This window comes from Syngnathus leptorhynchus, chromosome 4, assembly GCF_054491065.1.
Source record: "Syngnathus leptorhynchus isolate UIUO chromosome 4, UIUO_Slep, whole genome shotgun sequence".
Lineage (NCBI taxonomy): Eukaryota > Metazoa > Chordata > Actinopteri > Syngnathiformes > Syngnathidae > Syngnathus > Syngnathus leptorhynchus.
In genome coordinates, this window is record NC_141198.1 from 17,314,931 (window position 1) to 17,332,635 (window position 17,705).

General features: G+C 43.9%; 2 protein-coding genes across 4 annotated transcripts; one reads left to right on the top strand and one right to left on the bottom strand.

Moving 5' to 3' along the window:
* Window positions 1–199: 199 nt before the first annotated feature.
* On the top strand, window positions 200–17,623 carry arsk (arylsulfatase family, member K). 3 transcript variants are annotated; one of them, XM_085908808.1, is made up of 9 exons: window positions 200–351; window positions 15,375–15,504; window positions 15,593–15,752; window positions 15,816–15,868; window positions 15,941–16,098; window positions 16,161–16,332; window positions 16,414–16,638; window positions 16,725–16,940; window positions 17,020–17,623. In XM_085908808.1, exons 1-9 carry the CDS (start codon window positions 217–219, stop codon window positions 17,292–17,294), a joined length of 1,524 nt encoding a protein of 507 aa, XP_085764934.1. In that variant the 5' UTR covers window positions 200–216; the 3' UTR covers window positions 17,295–17,623. The 3 variants fall into 3 exon arrangements, with proteins under 3 accessions (XP_085764934.1, XP_085764932.1, XP_085764933.1); XM_085908806.1 differs by having other exon boundaries at window positions 15,816–16,098; XM_085908807.1 differs by lacking the exon at window positions 200–351 and adding an exon at window positions 14,799–15,289 and having other exon boundaries at window positions 15,816–16,098.
* arrdc3a (arrestin domain containing 3a) lies at window positions 7,585–13,756 on the bottom strand. Its single transcript, XM_085908810.1, has 8 exons — window positions 13,177–13,756; window positions 11,034–11,115; window positions 10,800–10,947; window positions 10,289–10,391; window positions 9,953–10,209; window positions 9,552–9,708; window positions 9,329–9,471; window positions 7,585–9,148 (listed from the first exon to the last, which is right to left on the bottom strand). The coding sequence occupies exons 1-8, from the start codon at window positions 13,454–13,456 to the stop codon at window positions 9,080–9,082; spliced, it is 1,239 nt and encodes a 412-aa protein (XP_085764936.1). The 5' UTR covers window positions 13,457–13,756; the 3' UTR covers window positions 7,585–9,079.
* Window positions 17,624–17,705: the final 82 nt, after the last annotated feature.

The following is a 17,705-nucleotide window of genomic DNA, read 5'->3' on the forward strand; positions in this document are numbered from 1 at the left end:
GTTTGGTACAGCCTAGCTAAAATGACAAAGCACCTGAAAAACACTTCCAAAACACTGCTGAATAGTTTGAAATAAAATGTGTTCCCTTCCTAAGTTGCCTTCGGTTTTAAAATGGCGATTTCAGTGTTACTGTTGCTTTGATTCAATCTTTGCTCATGTTTTGTTACCTTAGTTGTGTCCACCTGTGCTGGTCAACCCCGCCCCTCATGTTACCCAATGGGCTCCCGCCGCCGCCATTTGTCTTGTCCAGGTGTTTTGTGTTGTCTAGTACAGGCCTGGCCAACCTGCGGCTCCCGAATATCGGACATTAACAGCAATTACAGAAGTCGCACTAAGCAACCAACATGCATAGTAAGTGAATTAATGCTATTGTAAATTATTATGTTATTGTTTGTGGACTTTGTTGAACTGAGAGTTTGTGTGTGTGTGTCAATGTTTTGCTGTCAGATGTCATGTAGCGTATTTTTTTTTTTTTAATTCCGCTGTTTTCTGTGTTTATTTTCAAACATTTTCGAAAACACAACTATGGATATTGATTGCTAAACATCAGCATATCAACAATTTTTGGCATGTTGCGTTAACATTAAGCTAGGTATACTTTCCTAAGTCTTGTGCTTGTTTTAAATCCACGTGCCATTCTCTTATGTTTTATATTTACTTAGACAGGACACTTGAACTGGGTGGGGCATGAAATAGCTTGAAGCCTTTTTTTAATCATGAACGGATCAATATTTGCTCAACTTCTCTTAAGTGAGTTGAATTGAGATCACTGCCACTGTAAAGCCCAAGTACACTATCTCGGTACATTTAAAATATAATTAATGGGCGTGTGAAACATTAATTGTTGCAGTCAATTGTGTACTTGAGTCAAAGCTCTTGTAAGGAGAGCCAGACTGACCCAGTTCTACATTCTTTGAATCAATACACCATTGAATAATAGTCTTTTCGAGTCTTCCTGTTTGGTCGCTTTTGGCATCCCTGACGTGACCTTCTGCAGAGAACATTGTGTGCAGCAGCAAACTCAATAACAGAATGGTCAGGTCGGAGCCGTATCGAATCACTCAATCGGCTCATTGTGACGTCCGTTGGCGAGTTAAAAACTTGCACAAAGCAGATTTGACTCACATCCAAATTTCTAAGACAAGCATTACCTATGTTTTTTGTGTTGTTGTTGTTTTATTAAGAATAGAGAAGCTTTTAGAAATAATTGCCCAGACAGCGTTTTTACATTTCTCAAAAAGTGCTGACTTGTACAGAGATTTTGTCAATCTGTATTACGCACATGGCGCTTGTACTCCAACTACATTCCCCATGCCGCTGACACTTTTGTCTAAAGGGCGAAAAAAAAAAAAAAAGAGAGCCCAAGACCACGTTTGGATTTTAATCCACATTTGCTTTTGCGCGAGGCGGCGGTAAGTGGAGCCAAAAGCACACACGCACTGCCAGGTTGTCGAGCAGGACTATCACTCTGTTTTATTCGAGGCTGCTGAAAGATGACGTGGCCTCTCGGCTCTTTAGCGTGTACTCGATCCAAAGGCCGGCAGGCCCTTTTGCTGCAGCCGACGTTGCGTGACGACGACAATAAAAAAAAATATATGCACCTATAAAACAAGACGTCAAGATACATAAGGAATGATTGCTTTTTATAAAATCATGCTTTCTTGAATCACTATTGTGTAAAGTGGCGTTTTGAAACAACTTTTGACAACATGAGAGCGAGGTGTTCAGACTGTACTGAGCACTCAAATGTGTGATGCCCGGTTGCTATGGCAAAGATTGCGACACAATTCTGTTTGATGGAAACCATTGCGCAACATTTATTTCCAGTTTAATTCTTTACAATTTCAAGTATGCAGTTGCATTGCATCTTTGACAACTTTGTGTTTTGTTAACTTAGGAAAGAAAAAAAAAAATCTCCTGGTATAGACATTTTGGCAAGGCCTGCTTGAGAAGCATGCAGACGGTGCATGTTGTCGCCTCTTTCACCTCTCACTCAACTCTGAGCTGAAACACGAGTCTGCAAAGTGAAAGGCAATGCTCTCGGCCTAAGCAAACACACGCACACACACGTATACACACACATATAGATGGCAGCAGCACTATACATAGTGAGTCACGTGTGTGTTCTGTGCAAGCTGGTGTGTATGTCCAAGCATATCCCGGGATGTTCTTGCTTTTCACTATGTACACATCCTAAATGCAAAGCATGCGTGCATGCATGAATGCCGCCGCGTACATTGTGCACCCAAATGACGGGCAGTTGACACGGCTCGTTCCTTGCTGGTGGTATTTTTAACCCCCTCTGCAGCCTGAAATAGTTACTTGCATTTGTGCAGATAAGCTGTTGGACTAACAATATTTTTTTTACCCTTCGTTTGGCTTTTTCCCGACAGAACGTGCCCTTGAGCAAGGAACGGCCGCCGTGAAGCTCGTGGTCAGGGTCGTTAGCGACAGACGTCACCGCGGTCTCATTAGAGTCGCGTCGATCCGTGATTTTGTCTTAACAAATCTAATTACGTCCTTACATAAGCGGTCGTTATCACTCATCCGAATAACAGACAACAGTGCGTTGGAACGACGATACGAAAGAGGGCGTCGGTTCGCCGTTGTGGCGATAAAGAGAGAGCTCAGCCATGTGACCTTTCCAAAATGATGCCACGGGGTGACCCCATCGGAGACGGAAAGTCACGACGGCACACAGGCCGTTTGTGTGTGTGTGAGCGCGACCACACAAAACCAGTTCAATCCTGCAGCACTAGACGAGATAAACGATACAGTAGCGGTCGTTGTTGTTGACTAGTTTATGTTGGGAGGACCGTACGCACGACAAAGTATTCGAATGAGAAATCCTGAGTCACTTTCACACAATGAAGACTCGTTATTTTTTTTTTGTCTCTGTAGATTCATTGAAGTCATTCAAGTGAGTCACACAAGTGGAGTAGGCCGACCCGGGTCAGAGTTAAGGTCAGCTTTGATGACAGTGACATTTACGAGTAAATACAAGAGAAGTGTTATGTGGCGTGTCTTTCATTTCGCATCCTGACATCATGGAAGTCCCGTCAGTGTTTGAGCATCACTTATTTGTAGCTTTCATTTCATTGTCACCGGACACTACAATTGATACAACAAAGACTGTTGCTAGGCAACAAGTTGTACGCAGCAACAAGCTTTGAATGCGTGCGTGGATGCGCTTCGTGCCTTGACATGCTTTTTTGTGAGTACGTGTTAACCACCTGGTCACGTCTTTGCTTTCCGCATAGCGGACAGCAGCTGCGCGGACGGAGCAGGCTCGGTGTCGGTCCGGCCCAGAGTTGCTCCTCTGAGGATGCGGCGGTAAAGGGAGGGGGAGGGGGGGGGGGGATTGCCCACCGGTCCAGTCCGGTTTGGACTGGTGGAAAATTGGGAAACACGAGATGCGTGCGTCTGAGCTTATCTGGCAGTGAAAAGTGAAATTTGTCATCCAGTCAAGTCAGCAGTGAGGAATTAAAGCAATGCGGCGCTACGCTAGCAGCTAAGCTCTCATTAAAGATACACGTACAACTATCATGGAGAATTCTTTTAGCCGCATAGCTTCAACTTAACTCTTGCAGGCCAATACTGTTTCCAATTCAGCCCCCAACTCTGCACAGCGACTTCAAATGAATCTGCCAAGAGGGCAAAACGGTTGAACCTGGATTTTGTCACATTTGATGAGCTACGCCCGAGGCCATCGCGTTACGTTATTTTGGAAGCGGGGTTATCACCTTGAGGCAGTTACAGGAAATTGGGTCAGTGAGGCCCGATCCACGTGAGGTGCTTTGGAATGTGGTGTGATGCGTGAAAAAGTATCGACGTCTTCATCTCCAGTGCGCAAGCGGCTGCATGTTTGAACATCATCAGCAGCAATAAGTCAGTGTTGTAGTCTGCGTGGAAGGAATTTCAATGGAGCGACAGTATTAAATGTGCAGACAGGTTTGCTTTCTGCAGACTGACGGCTAACATATCAGTCAGACGTGACTGGAAAGTGCAGACCGCCACAAACGGCCCGGCCGACTCGCACCTGTTGTTTTTCAGCCACACTGGGGTGAGCGTCAGGTGGGGGTTGGGGTGGTCTTTGCAGCCTGTGACTCAGTAGAATGAGGGGGGGGGGGCGTCGGCAAAAGGGCGGTGAGTCAGCCCGAGCTATAAAAAGGACGCTGAGGGTAAAATAAGTTGAGTCGTGAAAACAGCAAGCCTCCGCCTGGCAAGCGGAGCCCTTGGAACACGACGTAAGGTGACCGAGGACTTTTTTGGCGCTGAGACTGGACGGGTTGAAAGAAGCTTGCATAAATGCTCATCAAGTGTCAACTTTCATAAGCCTCCAACATTTGCCATACTTTTGCCCTTTCGTGTGCATCCAATTCCTTCCTGTGTGACATAACTCAAAAGAATGCGGCTCTCCATTCCCGGCCTTTGGCTCCGAGAATAGAATTGACATGCACTATTTGTGGTGCATGTCCATGTAGTCAAATAGTCATCACACGCCAATGTGAAATTATGATCATATGCGGTGGGGAGTGTTTGTGATATTTCAAAAGCGTTACACAGCACAGTTATGCAAGCTTGAAGTTATTGCATGTACAGTACGAGTCACTAATCATCATAGGTGTCTTTGAGACATGCCTGTTGATATTTTACATTGAACTTTATATTCATTGTATTAAATAGATGTTAAATGGTTCAAAAAAATGGTCAGTTGATGCTCCAGTATATCAATTTACACTCATATGATGCAAGTGTAAAAATTGACTTAATAACTAATGATTGTTTCAGCCAACGTTGAAGACTCTGAAAACATCACAGGGTTTCTTCAAAAGACAAATAGCATGTCAAAATGTGCATGGAACACGATGGGCCTTTGAGGCCCTCGCTTGACACACGTAGTGAAAAGTCCGTTTGAGGGTTAGAGCAGAGTTTGAAGGTTGATGTGAGAGTTCAGGCCTGACGGATTGGGTTCGCTGCAATTGCGAAAGCACACTGTGTGTGTGTGTGTGTGTGTGTGTGTGTGTGTGCTTACACTTCAGAGCGCCATTCTAAGCATGCGTGAATGCTGGTAGAATGGTGATGAGGGTCTTGGGCTATCAGCTGTCCCTCTATGCTAAAGTCAACAACCTCCAAAGCATTTTCAAAGCTCTTCAATTGGCACAAATGTATGAAGGTGAACTCTGATTCTGCATAGATTGAGAAAGACGCTGGCTGAGATTCAACGGAGGAATTTGACTTCCCTCAAAAATGAGTCTGTGCTTCTAAAAGATACTGTCACATTCATTTTTGAAGCCCGCTGACCGTAAAAGAAGAAAAGAAAAGTCTATTTGCTTATTCGTAGGATTTTTTTGAAAGTAGATTTTGACTGTAAACAACTTGTGCCCGCTGGCAAGGTCAAAAAACAGCATCACTTTCAGAAGCAGGCGTAGAAGTGCCTAGAACTGGAATGAAGCAGCTGCTTGGAGAAGGGAGGGGGTGGGGGTGGGCTCCCCGCACTCCTCTGCCTCTTCTCCATCCATCTGCAGCCCCCTTTTTTTTTTTTCTTTGTGTCCGTTGAAGAATGCTGCCTTTGTAACACAGTACTGAAGCTGCTGTGTGTGCGTGTAGTACTTCATGCGTGTGTATACGTGTTGCGTACTTTCATGACACGACGGCGACGGTTCAAGCGACTTCCCTGAGGATTTGAACATGTTGTTGAAGATTGAAAATGCAAAAATATGTAGCAAAAAATTGGGTCATTTAAGTCACGTGTGTTCATAATTATTGGTGAAAAGAAAGACAAGTCATGAAATGTTGCTATGATGACACAATGATGGTGCACGGTTGGTGGGATTATCCCATGTGAGGAAACAGCTGAGGCCTGTGCTGCGTCAGCATTTATGAGCAACGTGCTGGACGCTGACAATGATGCCCTCCTCCTTTTCTTTTTTGCCCCGTAGGGGTCAGACAACCACAAAGGCTTTCCACCTCCCACCCCACTAAAAAGTCAAAGACAGACCAAACTGCTGAGTCATCAGTAATGCAGTGAAGCTCACATCCCTCCCCAAAAAAATGTGTTTCTGTTCAGTCACGTAGCACACAAGGTATGAAACATCCTGTTCCGGTTATGCAACAGCTCCTATTTTTCCTTCTCTCACTTCTTTTCTTCCCTCTCCGCTCAACCTGCAAGCGGCAATCCTAAACCTGTCGGGAATGATCCAATATCATCTGAAGTCGAATCGATCATTGCTTGTGAAACAAAGTGGAGATGAATGGAGGCCTTTTACAACTTTTACAGTTTGACAGAAAGTAGGTCACTTGCACATGATCCAAGACAAGAGAAGTATTATCAACTCAATCAAGGATGGCTTGCTAAGTTTTGGAACTATCTGCATTTGAATTTGTTAGTTTTCTTCTTATTGCAGGTCATATATGGTTTCACTGAGCACTTTCTGAAGAATCTAGAGTGGTTGGCATGTTTGTCTTGGCGGAGGGGTTCTGGGTTCAAATCCCAGCTGGTGTCTGCAGGTGCTTTGACTCCCACCCACATTTAAAAAATGTTAGCTTTATTACCTTCAGCTAACTTTTAAATATATGCCAAAACAATGAAATTCAATTTCATGTGAATGGGTCGTTGTTATACTCCAGACTGCCGCTAGAGGCGCTGTCACACTGATATATCAGGAATGCAGACAGACACGTGGAAGCATATATATAATGTGTCTGCTTGAGGAATGTGATTTGATTCAACAAGTCTGTGCTTTGTTTCTTCAAATCAGACATGTAGAACGCTCATTTAGAAGAAAATGTTTATTCAAATCAAAAAAAGGAAGAACTAGACAAAAGATGAAATCATTCAGAACATAGCATATTCATAGAATATCCATACATCGTCACGATTAACGGAAAAAATCACAAAACATAGAAACGGAGAATGAAGAAAATTCAGTGAGTGATATTGCACTTTGTTGCTAAAATGTTTCAGACGTCATCTCCCCGATTCGGTTTTGTTTTCTGAACATTTCAGTTCCTGCCTTTTTTATCAGCTTAATCTTACTTCTGGACTTACTCGAGCCGGCCGACTCGTGCGGAATCGACCGGGCGTGGAGCAAATATGTCAGCTTATTCATCATTGTTAAACATAAAAGCGTCAAACAAAATACAACAACAAAAAAAAGTGGAGAAGGCAGTTTACATCTCACTCAGAGGAGGAGGGCTGATCAACAGCCCGCGTGGGTTGTCTGCTAAACTACACCAATGCCCTCGTATAGGTGGGGGGGGAAATTAGGAGGCCTCTCTGGGCTGTCTTGTCTTGCTTCTAAAAAGGACTTGCTTTTCCCTTTTTGTCCTTTTGAATGGAATCAAAAACATATAAGCCAACGAAAGGGTGACAAGAATAACCGAGAGGGAGGGGCGGGTCTTTTTTTGTGTCAAGGCCACAAAGATAAGATCACTTGAATGATCTGCAACTTGGTCGTCAGAAGCGTTCCGGTTGTCGACGGGATCTCCACACGTGCACACAAACACACACGCCACAGAATGTAAACTCATCTTTCAAGATTAAATAATGCATCCGACGTCCTACACAACACTGCTTAGCTGAAACGTAATTAGTACCTTTTTTTTTTTTTTTTTTTTTTTTTTTTTTTAAATCCAGACCTTCACCATGTAATGCTTTTTTTTTTTTTTTTTTTTCATTGTTTAAATACAAAAGTGCTGCGCATCTTATTTCCTGACAAACCTAAAATTGCTACAGCTGGCGGATCTTGTTGAATGAGTGAGAAAACCAATGTAGTACTCATATCAACCTACGACTACTTGTTCCGACCAGACTGCGCAATTTAGGTTTGCTTCTTCAAACTCGAAGCGGCGTCAGTGCTCGACTTTTTTTTTTTTTTTTTTTTCTTTTGGAAATAAAGCATTCTGGCTTCATAGGTCTGATAAATTGAGCAAGTGCAGCAGGACAAAAAGGGAATGTGTCTACAAAAGCTGCCTAGCTCATCTGCATGTCATTTGTCTAAATAGTTTTTTTTGCTAGCATGACACAAACAGAACTCTTCATTATTCGAAACAGTGCAATTAATGATTTTTTTTTTTTTTCTCTGCTATGGTCGCACTGTTTTGATACATGAAACAGTGCTTTTCGGGCAGTAAGAGAGAAGGAAAAGAAGGGCGGCAGCCATACGTTGAGGAAGAAAAAGTCTCCCCGTTAGTAGCAAAATGAGGCCTACAAAACCCCTTGCTCCAAACTCCCCCAACACACACATACACACACACACACACACACACACACACACACACACACACACACACATAATTCTATGATCGGCTCGAACAAAAGGAGGAAAGCCATACTGGATCCAAACAGAGGAGGCAACGTCTTCAAAGAGCTTCTAGGTAGACAAAAGTGTGCTGCGGTTGGTTTTGTTGGTGTTTCAAAAAAAAAAAAAAAAAAAAAGTCCAGGTGACATAAGTCATTTGGGAAATGTCAAAGGAAAAAAAAAAACTAACAGTTTTTAAAGAAACACAAAATCAGTGCATTGTTCTTGTCTTTTTTTTTTTTTCAGTCTTGCATCTCCCACAGTTTGGAAAAGCAAGCGCTTAAACAGAGCCACTCCAGTCAAGATGTGCAAAAACAAAATCCCAAAATCTCGTCGGTGGCGCGCTCGTCCACATCTTGGGTGATGGCCTTGGTGTTTTTTTTGTTTTGTTTTTTTTCTCTCTCTCTCTCTCTCTAATGCAGTCCGGACGTGACTGGTGAAGCCTGGTGTCCTTATGTGCCACAACTTTGCACTCTTCCTCGCTACAAAAGGCTCGCCATAAAGATGGAAAATGTCCCTACTCTGCCCCCCCCCCCCATCACCTCCCACCCAGCGAGGAAGCGAGCCACCAAAACAGCGACTCTCCTTTTGTGTCACTGAAGGAACACATTTGGCCAACCCCAACTCAGTCTTTGTTGGTTGGTTGGTTGGATCCCTCGCATTTCTCTCGCTGGCTGTCGATGACGCCGTTTTTAAGAGAAGAATGGACAACGTGGAGTCTTGTGCGGGTTTCTTTGGGTTCCCAAGTCAGCCAAGGGAATTTTTAGGACGACAACTCAGCGTGACGGACAGGCGTCGGGCCTGCGCACTTCTGGACGGTCGGCTTGGTCGGGGTTTGGATCCACCTGGGGAGCAGGAAAAACGTCATTTTGGGTTATTTCTCTGTTTGTCTTCATTATAATAACCTTGGTACCATCTCCAAAAATATTTAGCTTGCCAAGTCATATTTGAGCTTTTGATTGATTCCGGGTGCTTCCATTTCAAGTTAAGGCCACTATTTGAGCAAGTCCGACATGCAAGCTTACCTCCGAGTAGAGAGGGGGCGGCTGGAATCGGAACTCGTGGATGTAGGCAAACAGAGGTCCATCCAGATCCTCGCGAGCAGCCGGCACATCCAAACTGCTCTGCCGCTGCTCTTCCGTCACAATTTCTGCATAGCTTGGAGGAGCTACGGGAGAAGAGACGCCAATTAGCGCTTGAGGACAAACATTTCCCAAAGGAGCCGGCCGGCCGGCCGATCCGCCCTACCTTCGGGCCTCTCGGGTAGACCCATCCCCAGCCAGCTCATGCTGCACTGGCTGCTCACGCTGGATGTGCGGGAGCCAAAGGGATGCAGGGGGATGGTGCCGATGACCAGCGGCAGGTTCAGGGAAAGGTTTATGGCGCCAGGTATGTCAACGTACACCTAAAGAAACACACGAGAAGACCGCGTGAGATCAGGCCACGAGTTCTTGAAGTGAATGTGGGTCAATGTCTTCAGGTCTTATAGTAAATACAGGGAAGATCCTCACGGCTGTTTACAGGGTAAAGAGGTAAGAAGCGTCATCGGGGCAGGTGTTGCTAGGCTAATGCTCTTAGCAGTATGCGGAGCTAACACCTGGTGGTTTTTGACGCTGAAATTTCTGCTCATCTAATTCACGAGCGCTTACCATGAGCGAGTATTCCACTCGGATGATGCTGCAGTCCAGGATGGAGGGCGACACGGGCGGGATCTTGAGCATTTTGCCGCTCCAGGTTTCCGTCTTGCCCGAGGACAGCGACTCGCCCCTCAGGTTGGCCACCAGCTGCTTGACCTCCTTCATCTTCCCTTTGGCATAGAAAGTCTGCGTCTGGTAGATGGCCGCCTTGGGCACCACCATGCGGGACGAGCAGTTCTCGATCTCGGCGAAGATCTGGATCGACTCTCCTGCGACGAAGAAGCGGAGAGATGATGTCACTTGAGGTTCGTAGAAGGAATGGGCGAAGTGCGTCGGCTGCATTCTTACCTGGGGTGTACCCCTTCCGCTCAATTTTGGCACTTAGGGAAATTGGACCTGAGGTGCAGAACCAACAGCAAAGTGTCTTGTCCTTTGTGCCGGCCTGTGGGGACTGAAGAAGAAGAAAAAAAAAAAAGGGGATAGATTAGACCTAGAGTGCAAAACCCGGTTCAAGGTCAGATTATTTTACCTAATACATTTGGAAAGTTATTTTCTTTGAAAAAGCCGTTTTGAATCATGCTTACTTATTTTCTATCATGCTTGTCCTCATTACACTTATGGGTGACTTTGAGTAGTATTAAATTGACCCGAGTATGAGTCCCAGCAACAAACTAAATTTATAACCTGACTTCCGTCCAAAATTCAGATATTATACAACAGCACTGGGGCGGTAACCGTAAACCTCAGCCGCGGAATTGCATAAGGAGCCCAGCTGTAAAGGTTTTGAGGTTGTGACACACTAAAGTCAAATTTGGTTTTTCGATGAGTCATTGCTCGTTTTGTCACGCTTCCTCCTTACCAGCAGTAACGGAGTGTTGATGTCGATGTGCTCAAAGACTGTGAATTCCTTCTTGGTCTTGATGGGCAGCAGCCAAGGCCTGTGGAGCTCAGCCTTCACCCAATAGCGCACACTGCCGTGCTTCCCTTCGAAAGAGGTAGCCAGAGGTCTGTGAAGGACACGCAAAAAGGTTACCCACCAGAAACCCCCCCCCCCAAAATATTTCGTATTGTCTTGCAGGGTGAAAAGACTCACGTCTGTGGAAGCTCCAGGCTGAATGCATACTCGTGTCTTCCTGAATGAATAGTGGTGAGACCTTCCTCAGAGTTGTCATCATCTGAAAAACAAGGCGGACGCTATTCCAAACACATGTATACCATACCTGGATACATTGTTCTACGAGGGCATCTGAAAGTCATACCACAGAAAAAAAGTAAAAGAAAAAAACAGAGGGTAGGGGAGGAGACAAAAGAGAATAAAAATGGATTTTACTATGATATCTGTCTGTGAATGTGTAAATGCATTGCAGGAGGTGCAAGCGTATTTGACCCGGCCCACCATGCAAATGCTAATAAACAATTTAGACAAAAAGTCACTAATGATTGCTGTTCAACACTTTGATTTTTTTTTTTCTAATAAAGCTAGAGTAAGGACTTTATTAAGACTAAAATGCTCCCTTCAGACACTCCTGAATGAAACCACCATTCAGAGCACCTCATAAAAGTTGGGAGCACAGGAAAAAAAAATAAAAAAAATACCAGTCTGCTTAGCAACAACCACACCATAATGTGCAGCTTTCGCGGCTGTGGTGTGGAATAAATATACAGTCAACTGTTTTGTATTCATCAACATATAATAAAAGCTTTCCAATATAAACTATACAAATTGATAGACAATGTTGTAGCAGAGGGCTTTCCGTTCCACAGTGGAGGATAAAATTGCCGTAGTAGATTTTCCAGAGCTGAGCTGAGCTGAGCTGAGCTGTGCAGCCTGCAGTCAATGTGGAATGAATGCATGTGTATGCCTGTGTGCATGGTGGTGGGGGTGGAGTGGGTCGGGCTGGGCGGGGGAGCGGGGTGTAGGAGCTGCTTGCGCCGGTTTAGGCCGGTCTCCTCCTGCTGCTGCCTTTGACTGACAGCTCTGCACTTGTTTACCACACGTCTGCTGCTTGCAGGAGGGGAGGGGGGGGGGGGAGTGCTGAGCTGGCAGAAGCAGCTTTTGACTTGCCTCCTTATGGCGTCAATGTCAAATGTACAGTATAATACGGATGTTGTAAGGACTGAAGAGGGAAGACATCAGAGCAAACTGATGAGCTATGAGTTTTGACAATGCTATGACATCATTGCCTTTGTTTTCATGATCTCACCTTCGGTTGGACCTTTGGACACATAGCTCTCGAATGTTTGCGGTTGTTTTTTTTTCATTCCTTGAACGCATACATACATTGCTTAATGCATTGTATTGCAATTTTTCTTTCAGAACTCATCTGTGTTGAAGTCTTGTTAGACATTACGCTTAAATTACTTGTTTGTATAAAGTATTTGCAACGCCTATCCAGTTCCTTGTTAAAGTTCAATCCTGCATGTTTATGCAGCAGCATAACTTCACCTGTGGCATTATTGCAGAATAATATAATTGCAAATTATTGATGTTTGCACTGAAGTTACAGTGGGTGGTTACTGTAACAGGGCAAACACCACGGTTCTCATATTTGCTCAATTCATGTTTCAACTTTTAACGGTGCAGAGTAGTTAAATGACATATTTACCTACATAATTGTAACAACTGATTCACATCCTCTTACATTAAAATTGAATTAAGAGTAATTATGCATGACTAACATTTGGAAATTGCATACTGACAATTAAAAACGTGCTTTACAGTTACTATCCGCAATGGTGACGTAATTGGGCCACACATGAGCACCTCAGCCAATCACAGCGAGGCGAGGGCGGGGCTATGGCGTTAAACCCGCCTACTCTCAATCCAGTTTTCTGAACAGGATTGAACCGCTTTGAACAATGGGTGGAAACTTCAGAAAAGCCACAAAGAAACATATTTTACCGCATGAATGTGAAATAAATATCACCAACTAAGCAGCGGAGACATTTATGCATGTTCTAACCCTCTCAGATCGCTTTGAAATGGGCTATTAATGTCGTTTTTTTGAGCGAAATGAAGTGAAAAATACAGGTCGACTCCGGCTGTCATTCATTGTGCCAAATCGCATCCATCAGGTATGCAGCTGTCATTCCAACTCCAAAAACATGACAACTATTAATTCCCCCCCAAAACTTGAGTCATGAAGTTTTAATGTGAATGGATGCAACAGCGAACCTGCATCATCCTGCCCCCCCCATCCTCCAAAAACTTAAGGACAATCAAAAGCCAGTCTTACCTCTCTCGTGTCCAATGAGAACATCTTTATGGTTGAGATATTCCACTTCCTCCGTGTAATTCTGCGTGTAGGCGGTATTGGAGCCGGCATTCCGCGACTCGGTCCAGCGAACTTTGGCGAAGCCTTTGGCGTGGATCTTGAGGGACTTGACGCGAATCTCGCCCGTCACCTCGACGACCACCCTCCCTGAGACGCAGTCCCCGCTGGAGAACACGGCCACGTTGCTGTCATTGAGACAGTCGTAGCTGACCGTGAAGCTCTTTACCTTCCCGAGCACCATGGTTGGAGGCTTACAAAAAAATAAAATAGGCTACGCACACCTTGAAATGGTTTAAGAAAAGGTGTATCTGGTGAAGGGGGGGGATGAGTAAAAAAAAAAAAAGATTGCCTCTCTGCGAGAAGCAGTAGGCACGATCAGTGGTGTGGATGTGTGCGGTTCATTGAGATGCGTGAAGGCTGAATAACAGCAACGGATGCTGTTATCGTCCGCCTCTCAGCCGCTTGGTCGGTCTCCGGTTAAAGACGAGGCAGCTTGGCTGCTCAGCTCACTTTAAGCGACGAGAGATGTGAAAAACAAGTTGGTGCGCATGCGCAGCCTTCACTCACTGCCCCCTCCTTCCGTCTTGTGCAAAGGAGGAGAGGGCCAGATGACAAGTTTGCTCAAACATTAAAATTGAGGGGGGGTAAAAAAAAAAAAAAAAAAAGTTTGCTCAAACAGTTGAAAGATGGCATACATTTCTGCTCTGGCACAAAATGTAATAGCTATGCATTTTTAAGAAAGAAAGACAATTGGAAATTTTTGTTCATTTACCAACTTGAGCATTATTCCCGACCTTTGTTGATCAGCTTCCAACAATGTGTGTTGCCTGCACTATGCATGTGTGTGCGCATATTGATACATCATAATCTACACATATGGTCGGTCAACACTCACAACACCCCAAGAGCATACTGCATCTTGCACCGATGAATCAGACGAAACGCTCGAGATGTTGGAAGAAATGGGTCATGAGCATTTGAATAAAAAAAAAAATTCAAAATCATATGATGTTGTTTTTGCATCAATATGTAAAAAAAGGATCAATCCACTAATGGGGGCAGGGATCCCATTGTGTTATAACAGAAAAACAACTCCGAGCGGCTCAAAATGCCATCTGCAGGTCACTGAGGTCATTGCAGTCTGATACGACGCCACTTGTTGAGTTGCACTGCAACTCCTCATGACACAGTCATGCAAAATACGTTGAAAGCAAAATCAGATACGTTTGGAGCGTAGATAAACAAGTGCTTTCATAATATAGCTCCTCGGTTTGATTCCCATCTTTGTGCTTGAGCTATGGCTGATGCTTCCCATGTCAAAATCTCCTGCTTCAGTCTATCACCACCAGTGGTCAAAAGAAATTATGATTCATATTAAGTCTCAATGATTCAACATTTTATGACCCTAAAGATGATCAAATGACATGAACCACAGTCTTGCAGAGGGAATAACCCAAGAAATTGACAAGTTGTATTGTGCTGTCCAATATTGAGTTAAGATGGTTCAATGCATCCATCTCGCGGTTTTAAGGTGTCATTACATTTACGGCGGAGTTTCGTTCTTATGGTGACAATTCAAGCCTTAACTCGTTACTACAAGAACTACAAGCGGTATAGAAAATGGATTTGTGTCAAAAAAAAAAATGTAGGCTTTAAATAAAAACTAAGACATGAAAATCAGCAAGTAAGTTGGGAAACGAAATGTAAAATGTATAAACTTAGGACAAAAAGTTAAATCCTAAATTGCTAGCATTGCTAAAACCTTTTGTGTTTTATGAGTTTAAATGTTTTATCCTGTCTCATATTTTGTTTTCCTCTCAGTTCCTCGTACGTATGCTCTTGTTTTGTCAACTCAACCCGGAACCCGGAAGTTGTTAATGCCAAAGAATCACTGGAAAAGTATTGACGTACTTTTCTGACGTTTCCACGCAATTTACAGCAATAGTGTTTAATATTAATATTAATGATCATGAACGTGATATTCGCTTTGGTGTGTCTATTTCAAATGTACGCTGAAATTTTGTGTCATGACGGAACAAGACCTAACATCGTGATGGTTATGACTGATGCCTTTGTGAGTAGTCATGAAAACACGTTTAATCAACACCTGTCAGAGTCCAAACAACCTTTATTGTGGTTACTTGTTCTTGTTTGTGCAGGATGGGCGTTTGACCTTTGATCCTGGCAGCAAAGTTGTGCAGCTTCCATATATAAACTACCTGAGAGAATTGGGAAGCACCTTCCTTAATGCTTACACCAACTCCCCAATATGCTGCCCTTCCCGTGCAGGCACGTCATCATCCTAATTGATGGTCATCATCCAATTGTGACTTTTGAAATTGAAATTGTTGAAACTTGATGCATGTTGCATGTGCAGCCATGTGGAGCGGCCAGTTTGTTCACCTCAACCAGGCTTGGAACAATTACAAGTGCCTTGATGCAAATGCCACCACATGGATGGATCTACTGGAGAAGAACGGCTACCTTACAAAGATGCTCGGAAAGCTGGACTACACCTCAGGAGGACATTCTCTCAGGTACGCTGTGTGTGAAGTTTGTAAGGATTGGCCTTATACGCAAAGAAAATATTCATATTACAGTAATCGCGTTGAGGCCTGGACGCGGGACGTTCACTTCCTGCTACGCCAAGAAGGTCGGCCTGTCACTCAACTGGTTGGTAACGTGTCAACGGTGAGAGTCAATACTGTGGACTGGGAGAAAACAGATTTGGCCTCAGAATGGATCCATCAGAAGGCTGCGTCCTCACACCGGCCTTTCGCCCTTTACCTCGGCCTCAATCTACCTCACACCTACAAGACTGATTCCCTTGGGCCCACTGCAGGAGGATCTACCTTTCGCTCATCCCCCTACTGGCTGAAGAAGGTATGATTCGTCCTTCCCGTTCTCTTCGTCCCCACTGCTAAATCGCTCAATTCTGTACGCAGATTCATTCCGAGTTTGTCTCTGTTCCAACGTGGCTCCCCTTGACTGCCACTCACCCGGTTGACTACTACTCCATTTTTACCAAAAACTGCAGTGGGGATTTTACAAAGGAGGAAGTCAAGAGAATCCGGGCCTTCTACTACGCCATGTGTGCTGAAGCAGATGCAATGTTGGGTGGGTTGAAAGCATATTTCTGCATTTTATGATGCATTTCTAGTGAAAGAATAATATTCGGATAATGCTTTCTGTCCACAGGACAGGTCATATCTGCTTTAAGAGACACGGGTTTGCTCAACAACACCGTGGTGATCTTTACGGCCGACCACGGAGAGCTAGCTATGGAGCACCGTCAGTTCTACAAAATGTCCATGTTTGAGGGAAGCTCGCACGTTCCCTTGCTCATCATGGGGCCTGGGCTCACGTCAAGCCGGGAGGTCAACCAGCTTGTGTCATTGGTTGATCTCTACCCTACTTTGTTGGGTGAGGAAAATGATTGAAACATTTCTCTGTCTTCTCAAATGCGACACTTGTGCAAATGTTCACGCCTACTCGCGTTTGTCTCGTAGATATTGCTGCAATCTCGGGAATAGGGAACCTCAGCGGCTACTCGTTGCTTCCTCTTCTATCCAAGTACAGCGTGTTTTCCAAGAGGGAACATCCAAATTGGGTTCTGAGCGAATATCATGGCTGCAATGTAAATGCCTCAACCTATATGCTGAGAAATGACAAGTGGAAATACATCGCCTATTCTGATGGACTTAGTGTGCCTCCTCAGCTTTTTGGTAAGCACGTAACTATTTTGACCTCTTCTAAAAGTGACCTCTGGAATTACAGACAATTTTTTTCTTTGTTCTACTGTAGACCTGACAATTGACAAGGAAGAACTTCACAACGTGGCTGACAAATTCCCTGCTGTGCGGGCTCAGCTAGACAAAGAGTTACGGAGCATTGTAGACTATCCGAAGGTTTCTGCAGCTGTCCATGTCTACAACAAAAAACAATTTGCCGCTTGGCGCCAAAGTGTAGGTAGCAACTACAGTCAGGTCATTGCTAATCTCAGGTGGCACGTTGATTGGCAAAAAGATGCCGTGACCAATGAAAGACTTATTGACAGGTGGCTTGACAATTCCTTATGATACTACTGGATGCCTAAAAGTCATCTTGTAAAACAAATATTTTTTAATGCTGCTCTGAACTGGATTTTTGGTAGTATGAAATTATACGACAAATGTTTTTTCACAAGTTTGTAGTCTCAGTCCTTATCAATTCAGCTATTCTTGGATGTTGGATGTTTGTACTGCAGTTTTATATATATTTTCTATATATTTTTATTAATTTGATACCTGCTGTTTTGGTCTGATGTTTTTATCTATTTTGTGTACATCTCTGTATTTCCTTTTTTTTTTTTTTTTTTTACTGATGTACATTACTATTTTCTGATTTTGGTAATAAATAAACCAACCAAACCAACCCTAGCACTATTAGAATTTCCTTTTTTTTTTTTGTAACTGACAATACTATTTTTCATCAACAAGTGAAATATGGTG